General features: G+C 46.5%; 1 protein-coding gene across 16 annotated transcripts in view; it reads left to right on the top strand.

Annotated features, from left to right (window-relative positions):
• The window catches only part of aplp2 (amyloid beta (A4) precursor-like protein 2), a 223915-nt gene that overhangs the window by 183457 nt on the left and 17700 nt on the right, over window positions 1–22758 (top strand). For 12 of the 16 annotated variants that reach the window (XM_065000635.1, XM_065000634.1, XM_065000632.1 and 9 more), the window contains 3 exons: window positions 5728–5827; window positions 15831–16004; window positions 22357–22392. In XM_065000635.1, coding sequence (XP_064856707.1) covers window positions 5728–5827; window positions 15831–16004; window positions 22357–22392 — 310 coding nt within the window. The remainder of the gene's footprint in view (window positions 1–5727; window positions 5828–15830; window positions 16005–22356; window positions 22393–22758) is intronic. The other 4 variants (XM_065000633.1, XM_065000628.1, XM_065000630.1 and 1 more) reach the window with 1 other exon arrangement.

Raw genomic sequence — 22758 nt, 5'->3', positions numbered from 1 at the left:
CAGAACCAGTGTTCTGTCATGGGAAGCTGATTCTAGAAGGATGGAGTGATCTACAGTGAACCAGAGTTCTGTCATGGGAAGCTGATTCTAGAAGGATGGAGTGATCTACAGTGAACCAGTGTTCTGTCATGGGAAGCTGATTCTAGAAGGATGGAGTGATCTTCAGTGAACCAGAGTTCTGTCATGGGAAGCTGATTCTAGAAGGATGGAGTGATCTTCAGTGAACCAGAGTTCTGTCATGGGAAGCTGATTCTAGAAGGATGGAGTGATCTTCAGTGAACCAGAGTTCTGTCATGGGAAGCTGATTCTAGAAGGATGGAGTGATCTACAGTGAACCAGAGTTCTGTCATGGGAAGCTGATTCTAGAAGGATGGAGTGATCTACAGTGAACCAGAGTTATGTCATGGGAAGCTGATTCTAGAAGGATGGAGTGATCTACAGTGAACCAGAGTTCTGTCATGGGAAGCTGATTCTAGAAGGATGGAGTGATCTACAGAACCAGTGTTCTGTCATGGGAAGCTGATTCTAGAAGGATGGAGTGATCTTCAGTGAACCAGAGTTCTGTCATGGGAAGCTGATTCTAGAAGGATGGAGTGATCTACAGTGAACCAGAGTTCTGTCATGGGAAGCTGATTCTAGAAGGATGGAGTGATCTACAGTGAACCAGAGTTATGTCATGGGAAGCTGATTCTAGAAGGATGGAGTGATCTACAGAACCAGTGTTCTGTCATGGGAAGCTGATTCTAGAAGGATGGAGTGATCTACAGAACCAGTGTTCTGTCATGGGAAGCTGATTCTAGAAGGATGGAGTGATCTACATAACCAGTGTTCTGTCATGGGAAGCTGATTCTAGAAGGATGGAGTGATCTACAGAACCAGAGTTCTGTCATGGGAAGCTGATTCTAGAAGGATGGAGTGATCTTCAGTGAACCAGAGTTCTGTCATGGGAAGCTGATTCTAGAAGGATGGAGTGATCTTCAGTGAACCAGAGTTCTGTCATGGGAAGCTGATTCTAGAAGGATGGAGTGATCTACAGTGAACCAGAGTTCTGTCATGGGAAGCTGATTCTAGAAGGATGGAGTGATCTACAGTGAACCAGTGTTCTGTCATGGGAAGCTGATTCTAGAAGGATGGAGTGATCTACAGAACCAGTGTTCTGTCATGGGAAGCTGATTCTAGAAGGATGGAGTGATCTACAGTGAACCAGAGTTCTGTCATGGGAAGCTGATTCTAGAAGGATGGAGTGATCTACAGTGAACCAGTGTTCTGTCATGGGAAGCTGATTCTAGAAGGATGGAGTGATCTTCAGTGAACCAGAGTTCTGTCATGGGAAGCTGATTCTAGAAGGATGGAGTGATCTTCAGTGAACCATAGTTCTGTCATGGGAAGCTGATTCTAGAAGGATGGAGTGATCTTCAGTGAACCAGAGTTCTGTCATGGGAAGCTGATTCTAGAAGGATGGAGTGATCTTCAGTGAACCAGAGTTCTGTCATGGGAAGCTGATTCTAGAAGGATGGAGTGATCTACAGTGAACCAGAGTTCTGTCATGGGAAGCTGATTCTAGAAGGATGGAGTGATCTACAGTGAACCAGTGTTCTGTCATGGGAAGCTGATTCTAGAAGGATGGAGTGATCTACAGAACCAGTGTTCTGTCATGGGAAGCTGATTCTAGAAGGATGGAGTGATCTACAGTGAACCAGTGTTCTGTCATGGGAAGCTGATTCTAGAAGGATGGAGTGATCTACAGAACCAGTGTTCTGTCATGGGAAGCTGATTCTAGAAGGATGGAGTGATCTACAGTGAACCAGTGTTCTGTCATGGGAAGCTGATTCTAGAAGGATGGAGTGATCTACAGAACCAGTGTTCTGTCATGGGAAGCTGATTCTAGAAGGATGGAGTGATCTACAGTGAACCAGTGTTCTGTCATGGGAAGCTGATTCTAGAAGGATGGAGTGATCTACAGTGAACCAGTGTTCTGTCATGAGAAGCTGATTCTAGAAGGATGGAGTGATCTACAGTGAACCAGTGTTCTGTCATGGGGAGCTGATTCTAGAAGGATGGAGTGATCTACAGTGAACCAGAGTTCTGTCATGGGAAGCTGATTTCTGTAGTTCATCTTGTTGGAGTTGTTTATTTCTCTTCTCTACATCCTGTTTATCAGCAGCTGTTAATTCTCTCTTCAGCCATCAAATCCCCCTGACGTTCTAGCGACATTCAGCTCTGCACATCAGCCAAGCCAAACAGACTGGAACATTGGGAGCTTTGAAGTCTCCTTTCTTGTGTAAATTTGACATGTGACTCCAAAGTACATTCTAAGAAAAGCCTTTGTGCTTTGTGAGGGCTGGCGTTTGTGGTCTGTTTTATATAACCGTAACAGTTATTGGAGTGCCTGGGATTAACCCGGCTCTCTGTCCATTCCTACAGTGGCTATTCCTTTAAAAGTTGTCATACTGCTGCACAGCTTGCATGATGTCTTAGTGTTTTACTGTCAATCATTGTGGCCATTAATGCTAGTTGGGCCCCCAGAGGGCATCTTTGAGAAGCTTGTTGGTGTTTGTTTACTATTCCAAATGATCCTCTAGGGGTCCAGACATTATGATTGCTGTAACCGGTCAGGAAGAGCACATTAATGAACCTAGTTTTGCCAAACAACACAAAATATTTTCCAGATGGTCTCTGTTTCAAAATGTAACGTTTTCCTAGAATAACCCCAGCTACATTCCTACTGATGACAAGACCCATCTGGAGGCCAAATATCAAGGCCCATCTGGAGGCCAAATATCAAGACCCATCTGGAGGCCAAATATCAATTCCCATCTGGAGGCAGATTTCAACCCCCATCTGGAGGCAGATTTCAACACCCATCTGGAGGCAGATTTCAACACCCATCTGGAGGCAGATTTCAACACCCATCTGGAGGCAGATTTCAACACCCATCTGGAGGCAGATTTCAACTCCCATCTGGAGGCAGATTTCAACACCCATCTGAAGGCCAAATATCAACGCCCATCTGGAGGCCAAATATCAACGCCCATCTGGAGGCCAAATATCAACTCCCATCTGGAGGCCAAATATCAACGCCCATCTGGGGGCAAATATCAACGCCCATCTGGAGGCCAAATATCAACGCCCATCTGGAGGCCAAATATCAACGCCCATCTGGAGGCCAAATATCAACACCCATCTGGAGGCCAAATATCAACACCCATCTGGAGGCCAAATATCAACACCCATCTGGAGGCCAAATATCAACACCCATCTGGAGGCAGATTTCAACAACCATCTGGAGGCCAAATATCAAGGCCCATCTGGAGGCAGATCTCCTTTCTGCTGTATTCCGTTATATTCGATCCTGTTTCTATTGTATAGGGCTGGGGAATGTAAGCATGTGATGTTTCATTTCATTGACACGGCACAGCCATAGCCTCCTCTAATATAGCACAGGTAAATCTGAAAACGTGCTATTCTGTTCTTTTGAAATAAATTGTTAGTATCATGTTTTTTTTATGACTTTCCTAAACAAAATATGAACGGATTTATTTGTGATTGGCTGGCTACTGGTTGGCTGGCTACTGGTTGGCTGGCTACTGGTTGGCTGGCTACTGGTTGGCTGGCTACTGGTTGGCTGGCTACTGGTTGGCTGGCTACTGGTCGGCTGGCTACTGGTCGGCTGACTACTGGTCGGCAGGCTACTGGTCGGCAGGCTACTGGTCGGCTGGCTACTGGTTGGCTGGCTACTGGTCGGCAGGCTACTGGTCGGCAGGCTACTGGTCGGCAGGCTACTGGTCGGCTGGCTACTGGTCGGCAGGCTACTGGTCGGCAGGCTACTGGTCGGCTGGCTACTGGTCGGCAGGCTACTGGTCGGCAGGCTACTGGTCGGCAGGCTACTGGTCGGCAGGCTACTGGTTGGCTGGCTACTGGTCGGCAGGCTACTGGTCGGCAGGCTACTGGTCGGCTGGCTACTGGTCGGCAGGCTACTGGTCGGCTGGCTACTGGTCGGCAGGCTACTGGTCGGCAGGCTACTGGTCGGCAGGCTACTGGTTGGGTCCCGGCTATTCTAAAGTTATTGTACATATAGTGCATCAGACCATCATGGTGCTTTGAGGATGAAATGATCAAGGTATTAGCCTTTCATGATATTTATCTCTCAATGTAGGTCTTCTGCAAGAGTGTAAAGTTCATGATATTAATCTCTCAATGTAGGTCTTCTGCAAGAGTGTAACTATTGAAGTAAAATCAGGGACAGGTGGAGTTTTTTATTTTTATTGAAGTGAAGTTATTGACATGGCTCTGTAGATGTAAGAGTCCTGTTTACAGTAGCTGTTTTAGAGTTACATACTGGCATAAAAGGCAATATACAGGATATCCATCAGTCATTCATTCATTTGTCATCACACAGAATACAAGTCATCCGTGTCATTAAATACAGTCAATAATTTTAGTTATAAAACATAATAACAAAGAGAGCCTTGAATAATTAAACTTTTAATAAACCAAAACATGTCGGCTAAAGCTATTTTTTATTTCTTTTTTCACAAATGCATTTGATTGATTTTAATATTGGCCGTACCAGAGACTTTAAAACCTCTTTTGTTTGAACAGACTATATTGATTATGTTGATTATTGATTATGTTGATGATTGATTATGTTGATTATTGATTATGTTGATGATTGATTATGTGCTGTTTCTGTTAGAAATGAAAAGTTGCTTAATTCAATTGATGAATATTATGGTGTTTCTCTACTACAAAAAAACAGAAATCCATTTGACAGTAGCCTATGGACTCGGGGTTTTATTAAGTCAATATGGCGCTGTACAACGTGACTGGTCAGGAAGTAGGCCTAGGATTCTAAGTGACTGCAAGTGAAGAGAAAAAAATAATCCTAACATTTCTACACCCTAATTGTAGTCTAACCAAAAGGAGATTCAGTGAAAATAAAAAATATGATTATGAATCTCATTGATTTATCAAGACCAGTCCCCCATGCTTGTCTCAGAGCAGTGTGAAACGGTGCTGAAATAGTTGACCACACGCGGGTTGGCTATTGCTTAAAATCCTATCATAACCATTTCATGACTTTGGGTGTTCCTGTAAGCAACAATTTGTTGCCTTCATTAGCCTACTTTATTCCAATATTTATGTCATTCAGTGATATTTATTCCCGTTGTAATTCGTTATGGATCCATCCAGATGTGGTTACAGAACAGGGCAGTGTGGTAGGCTGTGCAAAGAGATGGGAGAAGAGACATGCCTGGCAAACATCCATTAATACTTTTAAAGTCCCTAAACTCAGCAAGCGTCTATTGTCCTGCTGATAGCCCATTGAGAATCGATGGTCTCGCTGTCCCTGTCTGTCTCTTCAGCTCAGAAGGGCAGACTCACTGGTGGAGAGAAATCTCTATGTAATTGTAGAACTAGGCTGTTTGTCAAACATCAAGTGGAAGGTTGACGTGTGTGTGTGTGTGTGTGTGTGTGTGTGTGTGTGTGTGTGTGTGTGTTGTAACGGGACATTACTGTCATTCGTTAGCTGTGGGACATTTGCATCTCTGGACAAAGAGTAGGGCCTAGATTAAATCAGATCAAGCGTTATCCTACAATAGGCAACACTCAGCTGGTGTGTTTTGACGGTGTCGGAGGTGTGACTGTGTTAGAACTGTCAAATCAGTGAGCGGCTGTTTGTGTGATCATTGTCACGAAGTCACAACCGTGTGTGTCCTATCTCAGGTGATGACCCACCTACGTGTGATCGAGGAGAGGATGAACCAGAGTCTGTCTCTGCTCTACAAGGTTCCCTACGTCGCCGAGGAGATCCAGGATGAGATTGGTGAGTGCTGTACGCACACACACACACACACACACACACACACACACACTGGCCACACACACACTGGCCACACACACACACACGCTGGCCAACCAGTGATCCTGTAGTGTGAATACCAAATCACAACAACGAATACTGCTACAAACTAGCCTTTTTAGGTATTCAGAGATGAGGTTAGCATCATCTTTAGCATGCTCTCGCTACGCTAATACAGTAGCTGACAGTACTTTTATTGCCATGATGGATAAAAACGTTCTCATGCCTCTCTTAATAATAATAATAATAATTTATTCTACTTCTGAAGCGCTTTTCATTTACAGAAATCCTCTCAAAGCACTTGAAAACAGGAACAAGAATCAAATAAATGAACAGGAATCAAATAAAAGGAACAGGAATCAAATCAAAGGAACAGGAACAGGAATCAAAAAAAGGAACAGGAATCAAATCAAAGGAACAGGAATCAAATAAATGAACAGGAATCAAATAAATGAACAGGAATCAAATCGAAGGAACAGGAATCAAATAAAAGGAACAGGAATCAAATCAAAGGAACAGGAATCAAATCAAAGGAACAGGAATCAAATCAAAGGAACAGGAATCAAATCAAAGGAACAGGAATCAAATCAAAGGAACATGAATCATACAAAACAGCTATATGACAGTGTTAAGTCTGTGCTATGATTTGTGACAAGTTTTGAAACATTTAGTTGTTTCTAGCCCCACCAACAGTCAAGACTGAACCACTTGAACAGGAGGATGTGGTCAACGGCAGGAGATGAGAAGGCAGGCAGCACAGTTCACTCTTCATTCAAGGCATCTCACCGGCTCTTTGCCATCCCTGCCGCCTGACTGCGACTACTCTGTAGCCGTTGACTCGTTATGGCGGTCTCTCCGCTCACTCGGGATGACAGTCTGCTCATAGGAAACCTCCTTAGTGATGAAGGCTCGCCATGCGTTTTGTAGTCTTCCTCATTGGGTCAGGAGACTGTAAAATAGGCCGGCTGAGCGATGTGTTTTGAACATGAAATCACAGTAAAAAAAACCCGGCCCAAATGACTGAATATATTAGTAAATCCCTCTCTGTCTGTCTGTGGCTGAGCAGGTAATGAGGAGGTAATGGCGCTTCATAGCATCAAAACAGAACAGTGTATTCGTTATGCTTCTCAGTGTGTCTCAGCTTGGGAAACTAAACCCGCAGAACTCTGCAACATTTGGTCTGTGTTCCGTTTGACTCACGTAGGACTGTGAACTCCAAACGTATACAAGATGAGAGGAAACGAAATGAGAGGAGCGGGGAGGTTTGGGGATCTGAAATGTCTTCCTGCTGCGTCTCTAGATGTTTGTCGTTTTTGATTTAGATTTGTAAAAGAGGTGTGTGTGTGTGTGTGTGTGGGGGGGGGGTGGGGGTGTGTGTGTGTGGCGTGTGTGGGGTGTGCATCTACTGTAGATTAAAGTGGGATGCTTTGACAGAACTGGGTCACAGTACAGTACTGTTTCTCTTTCTCTCTGTGTCTGTGTGTTTGTCTCTAGCTCTCTCTGTGTGTCTGTCTCTAGCTCTCTCCCTCTGTGTCTGTGTGTTTGTCTCTAGCTCTCTCTGTGTGTCTGTCTCTAGCTCTCTCTGTGTGTCTGTCTCTAGCTCTCTCTGTGTGTTTGTCTCTAGCTCTCTCTGTGTGTTTGTCTCTAGCTCTCTCTGTGTGTCTGTCTCTAGCTCTCTCTGTGTGTTTGTCTCTAGCTCTCTCCCCCTGTATCTCTGTATCCCTCTCTCTCTCTATCAATTCAATTCAAGGGTCTTTATTGGCATGGGGAAACATATGTTTACATTGCCAAAGCAAGTGAAGTATATAATATACAAAAGTTAAATAAAAATAACAAATGAACAGTAAACATTACACTCACAGAAGCTCCAAAAGAATAAAGACATTAAAATGAAATGGTTAAAGTACAAAAGGGAAAATAAATCAACATAAATTGTTAGTTATATTTACAATGGTGTTTGTTCTTCACTGGTTGCCCTTTTCTCGTGGCAACAGGTCACAAATCTTGCTGCTGTGATGTCACACTGTGGTATTTCACCCAGTAGATATGGGATGTCACACTGTGGTATTTCACCCAGTAGATATGTGATGTCACACTGTGGTATTTCACCCAGTAGATATGGGATGTCACACTGTGGTATTTCACCCAGTAGATATGTGATGTCACACTGTGGTATTTCACCCAGTAGATATGGGATTTCACCCAGTAGATATGTGATGTCACACTGTGGTATTTCACCCAGTAGATATGTGATGTCACACTGTGGTATTTCACCCAGTAGATATGTGATGTCACACTGTGGTATTTCACCCAGTAGATATGTGATGTCACACTGTGGTATTTCACCCAGTAGATATGTGATGTAACACTGTGGTATTTCACCCAGTAGATATGGGATGTCACACTGTGGTATTTCACCCAGTAGATATGGGATGGAACACTGTGGTATTTCACCCAGTAGATATGGGATGGCACACTGTGGTATTTCACCCAGTAGATATGTGATGTCACACTGTGGTATTTCACCCAGTAGATATGGGATGTCACACTGTGGTATTTCACCCAGTAGATATGGGATGTCACACTGTGGTATTTCACCCAGTAGATATGGGAGTTTATCAAAATTGCGTTTGTTTTCTAAATCTTTGTGGATCTGTGTAAACTGAGGGAAATATGTCTCTCTAATATGGTCATACATTGGACAGGAGGTTAGGGAGTGCAGCTCAGTTTCCACCTCATTTTGTGGGCAGTGAGCACATAGCCTGTCTTCTCTTGAGAGCCATGTCTGCCTACGGCGGCCTTTCTCAATAGCAAGGCTATGCTCACTGAGTCTGTACATAGGCAAAGCTTTCCTTAAGTTTGGGTCAGTCACAGTGGTCAGGTATTCTGCCACTGTGTCCTCTCTGTTTAGGGTCAGTCACAGTGGTCAGGTATTCTGCCACTGTGTCCTCTCTGTTTAGGGTCAGTCACAGTGGTCAGGTATTCTGCCACTGTGTCCTCTCTGTTTAGGGTCAGTCACAGTGGTCAGGTATTCTGCTACTGTGTCCTCTCTGTTTAGGGTCAGTCACAGTGGTCAGGTATTCTGCCACTGTGTCCTCTCTGTTTAGGGTCAGTCACAGTGGACAGGTATTCTGCCACTGTGTACTCTCTGTTTAGGGTCAGTCACAGTGGTCAGGTATTCTGCCACTATGTACTCTCTGTTTAGGGTCAGTCACAGTGGTCAGGTTTTCTGCCACTATGTACTCTCTGTTTAGGGCCAAATAGCATTCTAGTTTGCTCTGTTTTTTTGTTACTTCTTTCCAATGTGTCAAGTAATTATCTTTTTGTTTTCTCATGATTTGGTTGGGTCTAATTGTGTTTCTGTCCTGGGGCTCTGTGGGGGTTGTTTGTGGTTGTGAACAGAGACTCGGGACCAGCTTGCTTAGGGGACTCTTCTCCAGGTTCATCTCTCTGTAGTTTGTGTTTGTGAACAGAGCCCCAGGACCAGCTTGCTTAGGGGAGACTCTTCTCCAGGTTCATCTCTCTGTAGGTGATGGCTTTGTTATGGAAGGTTTGGGAATCACTTCCTTTTAGGTGGTTGTAGAATGTAATGTCTCTTTTTTGGATTTTGATAATTAGTGGGTATCGGCCTAATTCTGCTCTGCATGCATTATTTGGTGTTTTACGTTGTACACTGGGGATATTTTTGCAGAATTCTGCGTGCAGTCTCAATTTGGTGTTCGTCACATTTTGTGAAGTCTTGGTTGGTGAGCGGGACCCCAGACCTCACAACCATAAAGGGCAATGGGCTCTATGACTGATTCAAGTATTTTTAGCCAGATCCTAATTGGTATGTCTAATTTTATATAACTTTTGATGGCATAGAAGGTCCTTCTTGCCTTGTCTGTCAAATCGATCACAGCTTTGTGGAAGTTACCTCTGGTGCTGACGTTTAGGCCGAGGTATGTAGTTATAGTTTTAGTGTACTATATACTATATGTAGTTATAGTATATCGTTTTTTTGTGTGCTTTAGGGCAACGGTGTCTAGATGGAATTTGTATTTGTGGTCCTGGTGACTGGACCTTTTTTGGAACACCATTATTTTGGTCTTACTGAGATTTACTGTCAGGGCCCAGGTCTGTCAGGGCCCAGGTCTGTCAGGGCCCAGGTCTGACAGAATCTGTGCAGAAGATCTAGATGCTGCTGTAGGCCCTCCTTGGTTGGGGACAGAAGCACCAGATCATCAGCAAACAGCAGACATTTGACTTCAGATTCTAGTAGGGTGAGGCCGGGTGCTGCAGACTGTTCTAGTGGCCTCTCCAATTCGTTGGATTACCAGAATGCGTACTCAGAGAATGAGTTGACCAGCAGTGTCTTCACAGACATTTTCAACCTCTCCCTGACCCAGTCTGTAATATCTACATGTTTTAAACAGACCACCATAGTCCTTGTGCCCATGACCACCAAGGTAACCAAGGTAACCGTCCTCAATGACTAACGCCCCGTAAAACTCGCATCTATAGCCATGAAATTCTTTGGAAAGGCTGGTCATGTCTCACAACAACACCGTCATCCCAGACACCCTGGATCCACTACAATTCACATACGTATCAAAAGGTTGGCTTGTCCTCATTAAAGTCAAGCGTTTCAAAACACATTTGCAGCGTTGGTTAACTGTTGAGGTGCCTCGAGGTTGAACAGCCTTTTCCGCCCAGGTTGAACAGCCTTTTCCGCCCAGGTTGAACAGCCTTTTCCGCCCAGGTTGAACAGCCTTTTCCGCCCAGGTTGAACAGCCTTTTCCGCCCAGGTTGGCCAGCCTTTTCCGCCCAGGTTGGCCAGCCTTTTCCGTCCAGGTTGGCCAGCCTTTTCCGCCCAGGTTGAACAGCCTTTTCCGCCCAGGTTGAACAGCCTTTTCCGCCCAGGTTGAACAGCCTTTTCCGTCCAGGTTGAACAGCCTTTTCCGTCCAGGTTGGCCAGCCTTTTCCGCCCAGGTTGAACAGCCTTTTCCGCCCAGGTTGAACAGCCTTTTCCGCCCAGGTTGAACAGCCTTTTCCGCCCAGGTTGAACAGCCTTTTCCGCCCAGGTTGGCCAGCCTTTTCCGCCCAGGTTGAACAGCCTTTTCCGCCCAGGTTGGCCAGCCTTTTCCGCCCAGGTTGAACAGCCTTTTCCGCCCAGGTTGAACAGCCTTTTCCGTCCAGGTTGGCCAGCCTTTTCCGCCCAGGTTGAACAGCCTTTTCCGCCCAGGTTGAACAGCCTTTTCCGCCCAGGTTGAACAGCCTTTTCCGTCCAGGTTGGCCAGCCTTTTCCGCCCAGGTTGAACAGCCTTTTCCGCCCAGGTTGAACAGCCTTTTCCGCCCAGGTTGAACAGCCTTTTCCGCCCAGGTTGAACAGCCTTTTCCGCCCAGGTTGAACAGCCTTTTCCGCCCAGGTTGGCCAGCCTTTTCCGCCCAGGTTGGCCAGCCTTTTCCGCCCAGGTTGAACAGCCTTTTCCGCCCAGGTTGGCCAGCCAATTGGGTTTTTAGTTCTGATGCGCCCTACTGCTGGAACAATCTGCAGATCTTGTTGAAACGGGATGTTCTGGTGCCGCTCAGGCAGGGTATTATCTATGATTTTTAATTTGAGAAATGTTTTGTTGTATTTTATCTGTTGCTTGTAATTCTATCAAATGTGTCAATTGTAAAACGCAGGGCTCCCTTGTAAAAGAGACATTGGTCTCAATGGGATTCCCTGTTGAAATAAAGGTCAAATACCACCCCAACAAAATCTACAGATGACACAATCTCTATTGTACTCCAACACTGCCCTTTCCCACCTGGACAAGAGCAACACCTATGTGAGAATGCTGTTCAATGACTACAGCTCAGCGTTCAACACTATAGTGCCCTCAAAGCTCATCAATAAGCTAATGACCCTGGGACTAAACACCTCCCTCTGCAACTGGATCCTGGATTTCCTGACGGGCCGCCCCCAGGTGGTGAGGGTAGGCAAGAGCACACTAAGACGAGGGCCCCTCAGGGAGTGAGGGTAGGCAAGAGCACACTAAAACGAGGGCCCCTCAGGGAGTGTGCACTTGGTGGTGAGGGTAGGCAAGAGCACACTAAGACGAGGGCCCCTCAGGGAGTGTGCACTTGGTGGTGAGGGTAGGCAAGAGCACACTAAGACGAGGGCCCCTCGGGGAGTGTGCACTTGGTGGTGAGGGTAGGCAAGAGCACACTAAGACGAGGGCCCCTCAGGGAGTGAGGGTAGGCAAGAGCACACTAAGACGAGGGAGACAGATGAGACAGTCTACAGGGAGGAGGTCAGAGACCTGACAGTGTGGTGCCAGGACAACGACCTCTCCCTCAACGATGAGACAGCCTACAGGGAGGAGGTCAGAGACCTGACAGTGTGGTGCCAGGACAACGACCTCTCCCTCAACGATGAGACAGCCTACAGGGAGGAGGTCAGAGACCTGACAGTGTGGTGCCAGGACAACGACCTCTCCCTCAACGATGAGACAGCCTATAGGGAGGAGGTCAGAGACCTGACAGTGTGGTGCCAGGACAACGACCTCTCCCTCAACGATGAGACAGCCTATAGGGAGGAGGTCAGAGACCTGACAGTGTGGTGCCAGGACAACGACCTCTCCCTCAACGATGAGACAGCCTACAGGGAGGAGGTCAGAGACCTGACAGTGTGGTGCCAGGACAACGACCTCTCCCTCAACGATGAGACAGCCTATAGGGAGGAGGTCAGAGACCTGACAGTGTGGTGCCAGGACAACGACCTCTCCCTCAACGATGAGACAGCCTATAGGGAGGAGGTCAGAGACCTGACAGTGTGGTGCCAGGACAACGACCTCTCCCTCTACGACGAGGCAGCCTATAGGGAGGAGGTCAGAGACCTGACAGTGTGGTGCCAGGACAACGACAACGACCTCAACGATGAGACAGCCTATAGGGAGGAGGTCAGAGACCTGACAGTGTGGTGCCAGGACAACGACAACGACCTCAACGTCGGCAAGACAAAAGGAGCTGATCTACAGGACAATGAAGGCCGAACGCGCCCCCATCCACATCAACAAGGCTGCAGTAGAGCTGGACGCGAGCGTGAAGTTTCTCAGGGGGTCCACATCACTAAGGAATTCATATGAATACCTACACAGTGGTGAAGAAGGCACAGCCTCTTACCCGTCAGGAGGATGAAAATGTTCTGAGTTCTACAGCTGCACCATCGAGAGCATCTTGACTGGCTGCGTCTCCTCTTGGTATGGTAGCTTCTCGGCATTCCGGCCACAAGGCGCTACAGAGGGTAGCCTGCAATCCAGGACCTCTATACCAGGCGGTGTCAGAGGAAGGCCCTAAAAGATTGTCAACGACTCCAGCCACCCTAGTCGTGAACTATTCTGTCTGCACCTCATGGCAAGCGGTACCGATGCACCAAATCTGGAACCGACAAGACCTTGAACAGTTTCCACCCCCAAGTCATAAAACTGTTAAATAGTTAAATAGTTAGTCTGGGGAGCCATTGGTTAACTCTTTAACTATCTGCAATGACCCTTAAAACGCATTACATAAAGCTGCTGCTGCTGTTTATTATCTATCCTGTTGCCTAGTCACTTTATCCCTACCTATATGCACATATCTACCTCAACTACCTCATTCCCCTGCACATCACCTCAGTACTGGTACCCAGTGTATATATAGACGAGTTATCATTACTCAGTACTGGTACCCAGTGTATATATAGACGAGTTATCATTACTCAGTACTGGTACCCAGTGTATATATAGACAAGTTATCATTACTCAGTACTGGTACCCAGTGTATATATAGACGAGTTATCATTACTCAGTACTGGTACCCAGTGTATATATAGACAAGTTATCATTACTCAGTACTGGTACCCAGTGTATATATAGCCGAGTTATCATTACTCAGTACTGGTACCCAGTGTATATATAGACAAGTTATCAGTACTGGTACCCAGTGTATATATAGACAAGTTATCATTACTCAGTACTGGTACCCAGTGTATATATAGACAAGTTATCATTACTCAGTACTGGTACCCAGTGTATATATAGACAAGTTATCAGTACTGGTACCCAGTGTATATATAGACAAGTTATCATTACTCAGTACTGGTACCCAGTGTATATATAGCCTAGTTATCATTACTCAGTACTGGTACCCAGTGTATATATAGACAAGTTATCATTACTCAGTACTGGTACCCAGTGTATATATAGCCAAGTTATCATTACTCAGTACTGGTACCCAGTGTATATATAGACAAGTTATCATTACTCAGTACTGGTACCCAGTGTATATATAGCCAAGTTATCATTACCCAGTACTGGTACCCAGTGTATATATAGCCAAGTTATCATTACTCAGTACTGGTACCCAGTGTATATATAGACAAGTTATCAGTACTGGTACCCAGTGTATATATAGACAAGTTATCATTACTCAGTACTGGTACCCAGTGTATATATAGACAAGTTATCATTACTCAGTACTGGTACCCAGTGTATATATAGACAAGTTATCAGTACTGGTACCCAGTGTATATATAGACAAGTTATCATTACCCAGTACTGGTACCCAGTGTATATATAGACAAGTTATCAGTACTTAGTACTGGTACCCAGTGTATATATAGACAAGTTATCATTACTCAGTACTGGTACCCAGTGTATATATAGACAAGTTATCATTACTCAGTACTGGTACCCAGTGTATATATAGACAAGTTATCATTACTCAGTACTGGTACCCCGTGTATATAGACAAGTTATCATTACCCAGTACTGGTACCCAGTGTATATATAGACAAGTTATCATTACTCAGTACTGGTACCCAGTGTATATATAGACAAGTTATCAGTACTGGTACCCAGTGTATATATAGACAAGTTATCAGTACTGGTACCCAGTGTATATATAGACAAGTTATCAGTACTGGTACCCTGTGTATATAGACAAGTTATCATTACTCAGTACTGGTACCCAGTGTATATATCAGTACTGGTACCCTGTGTATATAGACAAGTTATCATTACTCAGTACTGGTACCCAGTGTATATATAGACAAGTTATCAGTACTGGTACCCAGTGTATATATAGACAAGTTATCAGTACTGGTACCCTGTGTATATAGACAAGTTATCATTACTCAGTACTGGTACCCAGTGTATATAGCCTAGTTATCATTACTCAGTACTGGTACCCAGTGTATATAGCCTAGTTATCATTACTCAGTACTGGTACCCCGTGTATATATAGACAAGTTATCATTACTCAGTACTGGTACCCCGTGTATATATAGACAAGTTATCATTACTCAGTACTGGTACCCAGTGTATATATAGACAAGTTATCATTACTCAGTACTGGTACCCCGTGTATATATAGACAAGTTATCATTACTCAGTACTGGTACCCCGTGTATATATAGACAAGTTATCATTACTCAGTACTGGTACCCAGTGTATATATAGACAAGTTATCATTACTCAGTACTGGTACCCAGTGTATATATAGACAAGTTATCAGTACTGGTACCCTGTGTATATAGACAAGTTATCATTACTCAGTACTGGTACCCAGTGTATATATAGACAAGTTATCATTACTCAGTACTGGTACCCAGTGTATATAGACAAGTTATCATTACTCAGTACTGGTACCCAGTGTATATAGCCTAGTTATCATTACTCAGTACTGGTACCCCGTGTATATATAGACAAGTTATCAGTACTGGTACCCAGTGTATATATAGACGAGTTATCAGTACTGGTACCCAGTGTATATATAGACAAGTTATCATTACTCATTGTGGATTTATTTCTCATGTTATTATTTTTCAAATATATATTTTTTAATTGTTGGGAAGGGCCCGTAAGCAATTCACTGTTCGTCTACACCTTTTTCTTTACAAAGGGACAGATAAAACCGATTCCAAGATGTTCATCTCTCCTCCTCCTCACTTCCTGCCCTCTAGATGAGTTGCTTCAGGAGCAGAGGGCAGACATGGACCAGTTCCTGTCGTCTATCTCAGAGTCTCAGCCGGACGTTACCGTGTCATCAGAGGAGAGTGTGGAGCTTCCTGTCTCCGAAGGGAAACCCTACCGCCCCTTCCAGGTCACCTCCCTGGGGTCGCGACCTGAACCAGAGGGTGAGACCCAGACTAAAACCCCGTGTCATACCTTACACCCCTCTCAACCAAGTGTGCACTTGCTCACTCCGCCCTCACAGAAATCCGGGTAGAACTGTAAACTCACTCTAACCAAGGTAACCATGGTTACACTACATAAGTCCATGAGGGGTAGTGAACGAGTGCGCACTTTAAGGAGAATCGTTGAGAATGGAAGTGCAGTTCTAGTCCTAGTACTGGGCAGTATTGTAGACAACTAACGCCTGGTCTTAGTACTGGGCAGTATTGTAGACAACTAAAGCCTGGTCCTGGTACTGGGCAGTATTGTAGACAACTAAAGCCTGGTCCTGGGCAGTATTGTAGACAACTAAAGCCTGGTCCTGGGCAGTATTGTAGACAACTAAAGCCTGGTCCTAGTACTGGGCAGTATTGTAGACAACTAAAGCCTGGTCCTGGGCAGTATTGTAGACAACTAAAGCCTGGTCTTAGTACTGGGCAGTATTGTAGACAACTAACGCCTGGTCCTAGTACTGGGCAGTATTGTAGACAACTAACGCCTGGTCCTGGTACTGGGCAGTATTGTAGACAACTAAAGCCTGGTCCTAGTACTGGGCAGTATTGTAGACAACTAACGCCTGGTCCTGGGTAGTATTGTAGTCAACTAACGCCTGGTCCTAGTACTGGGCAGTATTGTAGACAACTAAAGCCTGGTACTGAGCAGTATTGTAGACAACTAAAGCCTGGTCCTAGTACTGGGCAGTATTGTAGACAACTAACGCCTGGTCCTGGGCAGTATTGTCGTCAACTAACGCCTGGTCCTAGTACTGGGCAGTATTGTAGACAACTAAAGACTGGTACTGAGCAGTATTGTAGACAACTAAAGCCTGGTCCTAGTACTGGGCAGTATTGTAGACAACTAAAGCCTGGTCTTAGTACTGGGCATTATTGTAGACAACTAACGCCTGGTCCTAGTACTGGGCAGTATTGTAGACAACTAACGCCTGGTCCTAGTACTGGAATGTATTGTAGACAACTAACGCCTGGTCCTGGTACTGGGCAGTATTGTAGACAACTAAAACCTGGTCTTAGTTCTGGGCAGTATTGTTGACAACTAACGCCTGGTCCTAGTACTGGGCAGTATTGTAGACAACTAACGCCTGGTCCTAGTACTGGGCAGTATTGTAGACAACTAACGCCTGGTCCTAGTACTGGGCAGTATTGTAGACAACTAAAGCCTGTTATCAGTGTTACCTAAGTATGGAAGACAAAACAACAGCATAGGACCTTGATTCACTGGAACACTGAGCTGTCCCACAGTTCGAGGGACACTAATGTAGTCTGTGTGACTGGAGGAGAGGAGGGAAGATCAGAGAAGAGTGTTGTGATGTGGAGCCGTGTGGTTGTTGTGGCTCACATCTGAGCCAGCATGGCTCCCAGCCTTCAACATAATGCCATTGAAGTTCAGAGAAACTCACAAAGCCTCTGGCTCTGCTGCAGCTCGAGCTGAACAAAACATTTTGAACATGAACAACCACCCTCGTTATCTCCTCGTCAGTAATACTGCTACAGCACCACCCTCGTTATCTCCTAGTGTCAGTACTACTGTTACAGCACCACCCTCGTTATCTCCTCGTCAGTACTACTGCTGCAGCACCACCCTCGTTATCTCCTATTGTCAGTACTACTGTTACAGCACCACCCTCGTTATCTCCTCGTCAGTACTACTGCTGCAGCACCACCCTCGTTATCTCCTCGTCAGTAATACTGCTACTGCACCACCCTCGTTATCTCCTTGTGTCAGTACTACTGCTACAGCACCACCCTCATTATCTCCTCGTCAGTAATACTGCTACAGCACCACCCTCGGTATCTCCTAGTGTCAGTAATACTGCTACAGCACCACCCTCGTTATCTCCTCGTCAGTAATACTGCTACAGCACCACCCTCGTTATCTCCTCGTCAGTAATACTGCTACAGCACCACCCTCGTTATCTCCTCGTCAGTACTACTGTTACAGCACCACCCTCGTTATCTCCTAGTGTCAGTAATACTGCTGCAGCACCACCCTCGTTATCTCCTAGTGTCAGTACTACTGTTACAGCACCACCCTCGTTATCTCCTAGTGTCAGTAATACTGCTGCAGCACCACCCTCGTTATCTCCTAGTGGCAGTAATACTGCTGCAGCACCACCCTTGTTATCTCCTAGCGTCAGTAATACTGCTGCAGCACCACTCTCGTTATCTCCTAGTGTCAGTAATACTGCTACAGCACCACCCTCGTTATCTCCTCGTCAGTAATACTGCCGCAGCACCACCCTCGGTATCTCCTCGTCAGTACTACTGCTACAGCACCACCCTCGTTATCTCCTCGTCAGTACTACTGCTACAGCACCACCCTCGGTATCTCCTCGTCAGTACTACTGCTACAGCACCACCCTCGTTATCTCCTCGTCAGTACTACTGCTACAGCACCACCCTCGGTATCTCCTCGTCAGTACTACTGCTACAGCACCACCCTCGTTATCTCCTCGTGTCAGTACTACTGCTACAGCACCACCCTCGTTATCTCCTCGTCAGTAATACTGCTACAGCACCACCCTCGCTATCTCCTCGTCAGTAAGAGGACTCCATGGCCAGGAATGTTGGTTAAGTTTAAATGATAAATTAATCCTAATGTGAAGACATTGGATTTAAAAGATACGTGTAAGGAAAATGGTGGAAGGATCAGCTTTATTCCCTTTATAATTAAGATGTAAGAAGATTCAAGCACCTATACATTTATCTGACAAAAACAAAATGAAGTCCTGATCCATTTCTTTACTTGTTTATGTAAAATGAAACGTGCATCTCTGACTAATTCCTTCACATAGGGTTAATACGATCATTTTTATTTGACCTTTATTTAACTAGACAAGTAAGTTAAGAACAGATGCTTATTTTCAATGACGGCCTAGGAACAGTGGGTTAACTGCCTTGTTCAGGGGGCAGAACGACAGATTTGTACCTTGTCAGCTCGGGGATTCGAACTTGCAACCTTTCGGATACTAGTGCAAAGCTCTAACCACTAGGCTACCCTGCCGCCCCTCCACTCTAACCACTAGGCAACCCTGCCGCCTCTACACTCTAACCACTAGGCTACCCTGCCGCCTCTACACTCTAACCACTAGGCTACGCTGCCGCCCCTTCACTCTAACCACTAGGCTACCCTGCCGCCCCTCCACTCTAACCACTAGGCTACCCTGCCGCCCCTCCACTCTAACCACTAGGCTACGCTGCCGCCCCTCCACTCTAACCACTAGGCTACGCTGCCGCCCCTCCACTCTAACCACTAGGCTACGCTGCCGCCCCTCCACTCTAACCACTAGGCTACGCTGCCGCCCCTCCACTCTAACCACTAGGCTACCCTGCCGCCTCTACACTCTAACCACTAGGCTACCCTGCCGCCTCTACACTCTAACCACTAGGCTACGCTGCCACCCCTCCACTCTAACCACTAGGCTACGCTGCCACCGATCATAAAACAATATAACATTTATTCACAAATCCAGCCAGCTAGATTTGTGTGTCTTCGTTTTGTGTGTGTGTCTGTTCAACCAAACAAGTCTGGTTCATCTTCAAGAAGACTCTGCGTTCCAGAGAAGTGGTCGTTCGGGTTTCTCAAGCCCGATGACAGTTGTCCACAGACAAGGGATATCCTCTCCACGAACGCCTAGGATGCAATGGTAGAAACCCAGTGTCACAGGCCTCAGGTTTGAATAAACAGCCATCCTTGCCTGTCAGAACTGGAAAGGTGACTCTGTAAACATGCCCCTTGACCTCTTCAAGTTATTTCCACAGCTCACACTGCACCTAATGCCCTGCCAGGTTGACTCTGTAAACATGCCCCTTGACCTCTTCAAGGTATTTCCACAGCTCACACTGCACCTAATGCCCTGCCAGGTTGACTCTGTAAACATGCCCCTTGACCTCTTCAAGGTATTTCCACAGCTCACACTGCAACTAATGCCCTGCCAGGTTGACTCTGTAAACATGCCCCTTGACCTCTTCAAGGTATTTCCACAGCTCACACTGCAACTAATGCCCTGCCAGGTTGACTCTGTAAACATGCCCCTTGACCTCTTCAAGGTATTTCTACAGCTCACACTGCAACTAATGCCCTGCCAGGTTGACTCTGTAAACATGCCCCTTGACCTCTTCAAGGTATTTCCACAGCTCACACTGCACCTAATGCCCTGCCAGGTTGACTCTGTAAACATGCCCCTTGACCTCTTCAAGGTATTTCCACAGCTCACACTGGGCAGGTTGACCCTTGGTCTGGACAGTGATCTTAGACACACAGTCTTTAATGTGAAGAAGCACTGGTTGAGATGAATGCTGGATTCATCGTTCTGGCATCTTCCTGGGGGATCCTGCTGGTCCACGGCTGCACTCTCTGATTTGCTGAAGTACAAAATACTCTGCTTCCCTTATCAGTGGCTCCATCTCTGTTGAGCGAAGGGCCATAGACACACTCGGGTCTATCAGGCAAGCTGCTACAGGGGTCGAAGCTGCCAGAGGAATCAGTATGAATGTGAGGTCCTCACAGTGACTTCAGGAGAACCTGTACCAAAGGTTTTGTTGACCTCCACGGTTGAGAAGACACACACATTAGACAGCAACTGGCTGAAAGTTGGTCGTTGTAGATTGCGAACGACAGTTATTTCAGTTTACTAAAGTTTTTCCAATTTTAGTTTTTATTTTAGTGTCAGTTTTTGTTTACTATAATAACCTTGAAGTGTTCAATTTCTGGAACCGTTCGTCTTTTAAATCTCTCTGTCGCTCTCTCTCTCTGTCGGGCTCTCTGTCGCTCTCTGTCGGGCTCTCTGTCGCTCTCTCTCTCTCCGTCGCTCTCTCTCTCTGTCGCTCTCTCTCTCTCTCTCTGTCGCTCTCTTTCTCTCTGTCGCTCTCTCTCTCTCTGTCGCTCTCTCTCTCTCTGTCGCTCTCGCTCTCTCTCTCTGTCGCTCTCTCTCTCTCTCTGTCGCTCTCTCTCTCTCTCTGTCGCTCTCTCTGTCGCTCTCTCTCTCTGTCGCTCTCTCTCTCTCTCTCTCTCTCTCTCTGTCGCTCTCTCTCTCTCTCTCTCTCTCTCTCTGTTGCTCTCTCTCTCTCTCTGTTGCTCTCTCTCTCTCTGTCGCTCTCTCTCTCTGTCGGGCGCTTTCTCTGTCTCTCTGTCGCTGTTCTCTCTCTCTGTCTGCGTCTGTCTCTCTCTGTCTGTCTGTCTGTCTCTCTCTCTCTCTGTCGCTCTCTCTCTCTCTCTGTCGCTCTCTCTCTCTCTGTCGCTCTCTGTCGCTCTCTCTCTCTCTGTCGCTCTCTCTCTGTCGCTCTCTCTCTCTCTCTCTCTCTGTCGCTCTCTCTCTCTGTCGGGTGCTTTCTCTCTCTGTCGGGCGCTTTCTCTCTGTCGCGCTCTCTCTGTCGAGTGTTCTCTCTCGGGCTCTCTCTCTGTCGCTCTCTCTCTCTCTGTCGCGCTCTCTCTCTGTCGCGCTCTCTCTCTCTCTGTCGCTCTCTCTCTCTGTCGCTCTCTCTGTCGAGTGTTCTCTCTCTCTCTCTCTCTGTCGAGTGTTATCTCTCTCTGCCGCTCTCTCTCTCTCTGTCGCTCTCTCTCTCTGTCTCTCTCTCTCTCTCTGTCTCTCTGTCTCTCTGTCGCTCTCTGTCTCTCTGTCGCTCTCTGTCTCTCTGTCGCTCTGTCTCTCTGTCGCTCTCTCTCTCTGTCGCTCTCTCTCTCTCTGTCTCTCTCTCTGTCGCTCTCTCTCTCTGTCGGGTGCTTTCTCTCTCTGTCGGGCGCTTTCTCTCTCTGTCGGGCGCTTTCTCTCTCTGTCGGGCGCTTTCTCTCTCTGTCGCGCTTTCTCTCTCTGTCGCGCTCTCTCTCTCTGTCGCGTTCTCTCTGTCGAGTGTTCTCTCTCTCTGTCGGGCTCTCTCTCTGTCGCTCTCTCTCTCTCTCTGTCGCGCTCTCTCTCTCTCTCTGTCGCGCTCTCTCTCTCTCTCTGTCGCGCTCTCTCTCTCTCTCTGTCGCTCTCTCTGTCGAGTGTTCTCTCTCTCTGTCGAGTGTTATCTCTCTCTGTCGCTCTCTCTCTCTCTCTGTCGCTCTCTCTCTCTCTCTGTCGCTCTCTCTCTCTCTCTGTCGCTCTCTCTCTCTGTCTCTCTCTGTCTCTCTCTCTCTCTATCTCTCTCTGTCTCTCTCTCTCTGAGATTAATTTGGGGGAAGCTTCCCTGCAGGACTCCTTGGCTGCTCCATCATTGAACACTGCTTGATAATCCTGCCTTTTCTCTTCTCACCTGGGTTTCTCTTTTTCTCTTTCCGTTTCTTTCCCTTTTTCTGTTGCTCATTCCTGTTGCCTAGGCGATCTATCAGACTCCCCACGTGCCTTCAAGAAAGGTTGGTGTCTCTCCCTCTCCCTCTTATTTTCTCCATCTCTCCCTCTCCTCTTTCTTCCCTCCATCTCCCCCTCCTCTTTCTTCCCTCCCCCTCTCCTCTTTATTCCCTCCCTCTCCTCTTTATTCCCTCCCCTCTCCTCTTTATTCCCTCCCCTCTCCTCTTTCGTCCCTCTCCTCTCTTCGTCCCTCTCCTCTTTCGTCCCTCTCCTCTTTCGCCCCTCTCCCTCTTTCGCCCTCTCCTCTTTCGCCCCTCTCCTCTTTCTTCCCTGCCCCTCTCCTCTTTCTTCCCTCCCCTCTCCTCTTTCTTCCCTCCCCTCTCCTCTTTCTTCCCTCCCTCTCCTCTTTCTTCCCTCCCCTCTTCTCTTTC

Source organism: Oncorhynchus nerka, linkage group LG14 (assembly GCF_034236695.1).
Source record: "Oncorhynchus nerka isolate Pitt River linkage group LG14, Oner_Uvic_2.0, whole genome shotgun sequence".
NCBI classification, from domain to species: Eukaryota; Metazoa; Chordata; class Actinopteri; order Salmoniformes; family Salmonidae; genus Oncorhynchus; species Oncorhynchus nerka.
This window is presented reverse-complemented; position numbering and strand designations above follow the sequence as displayed.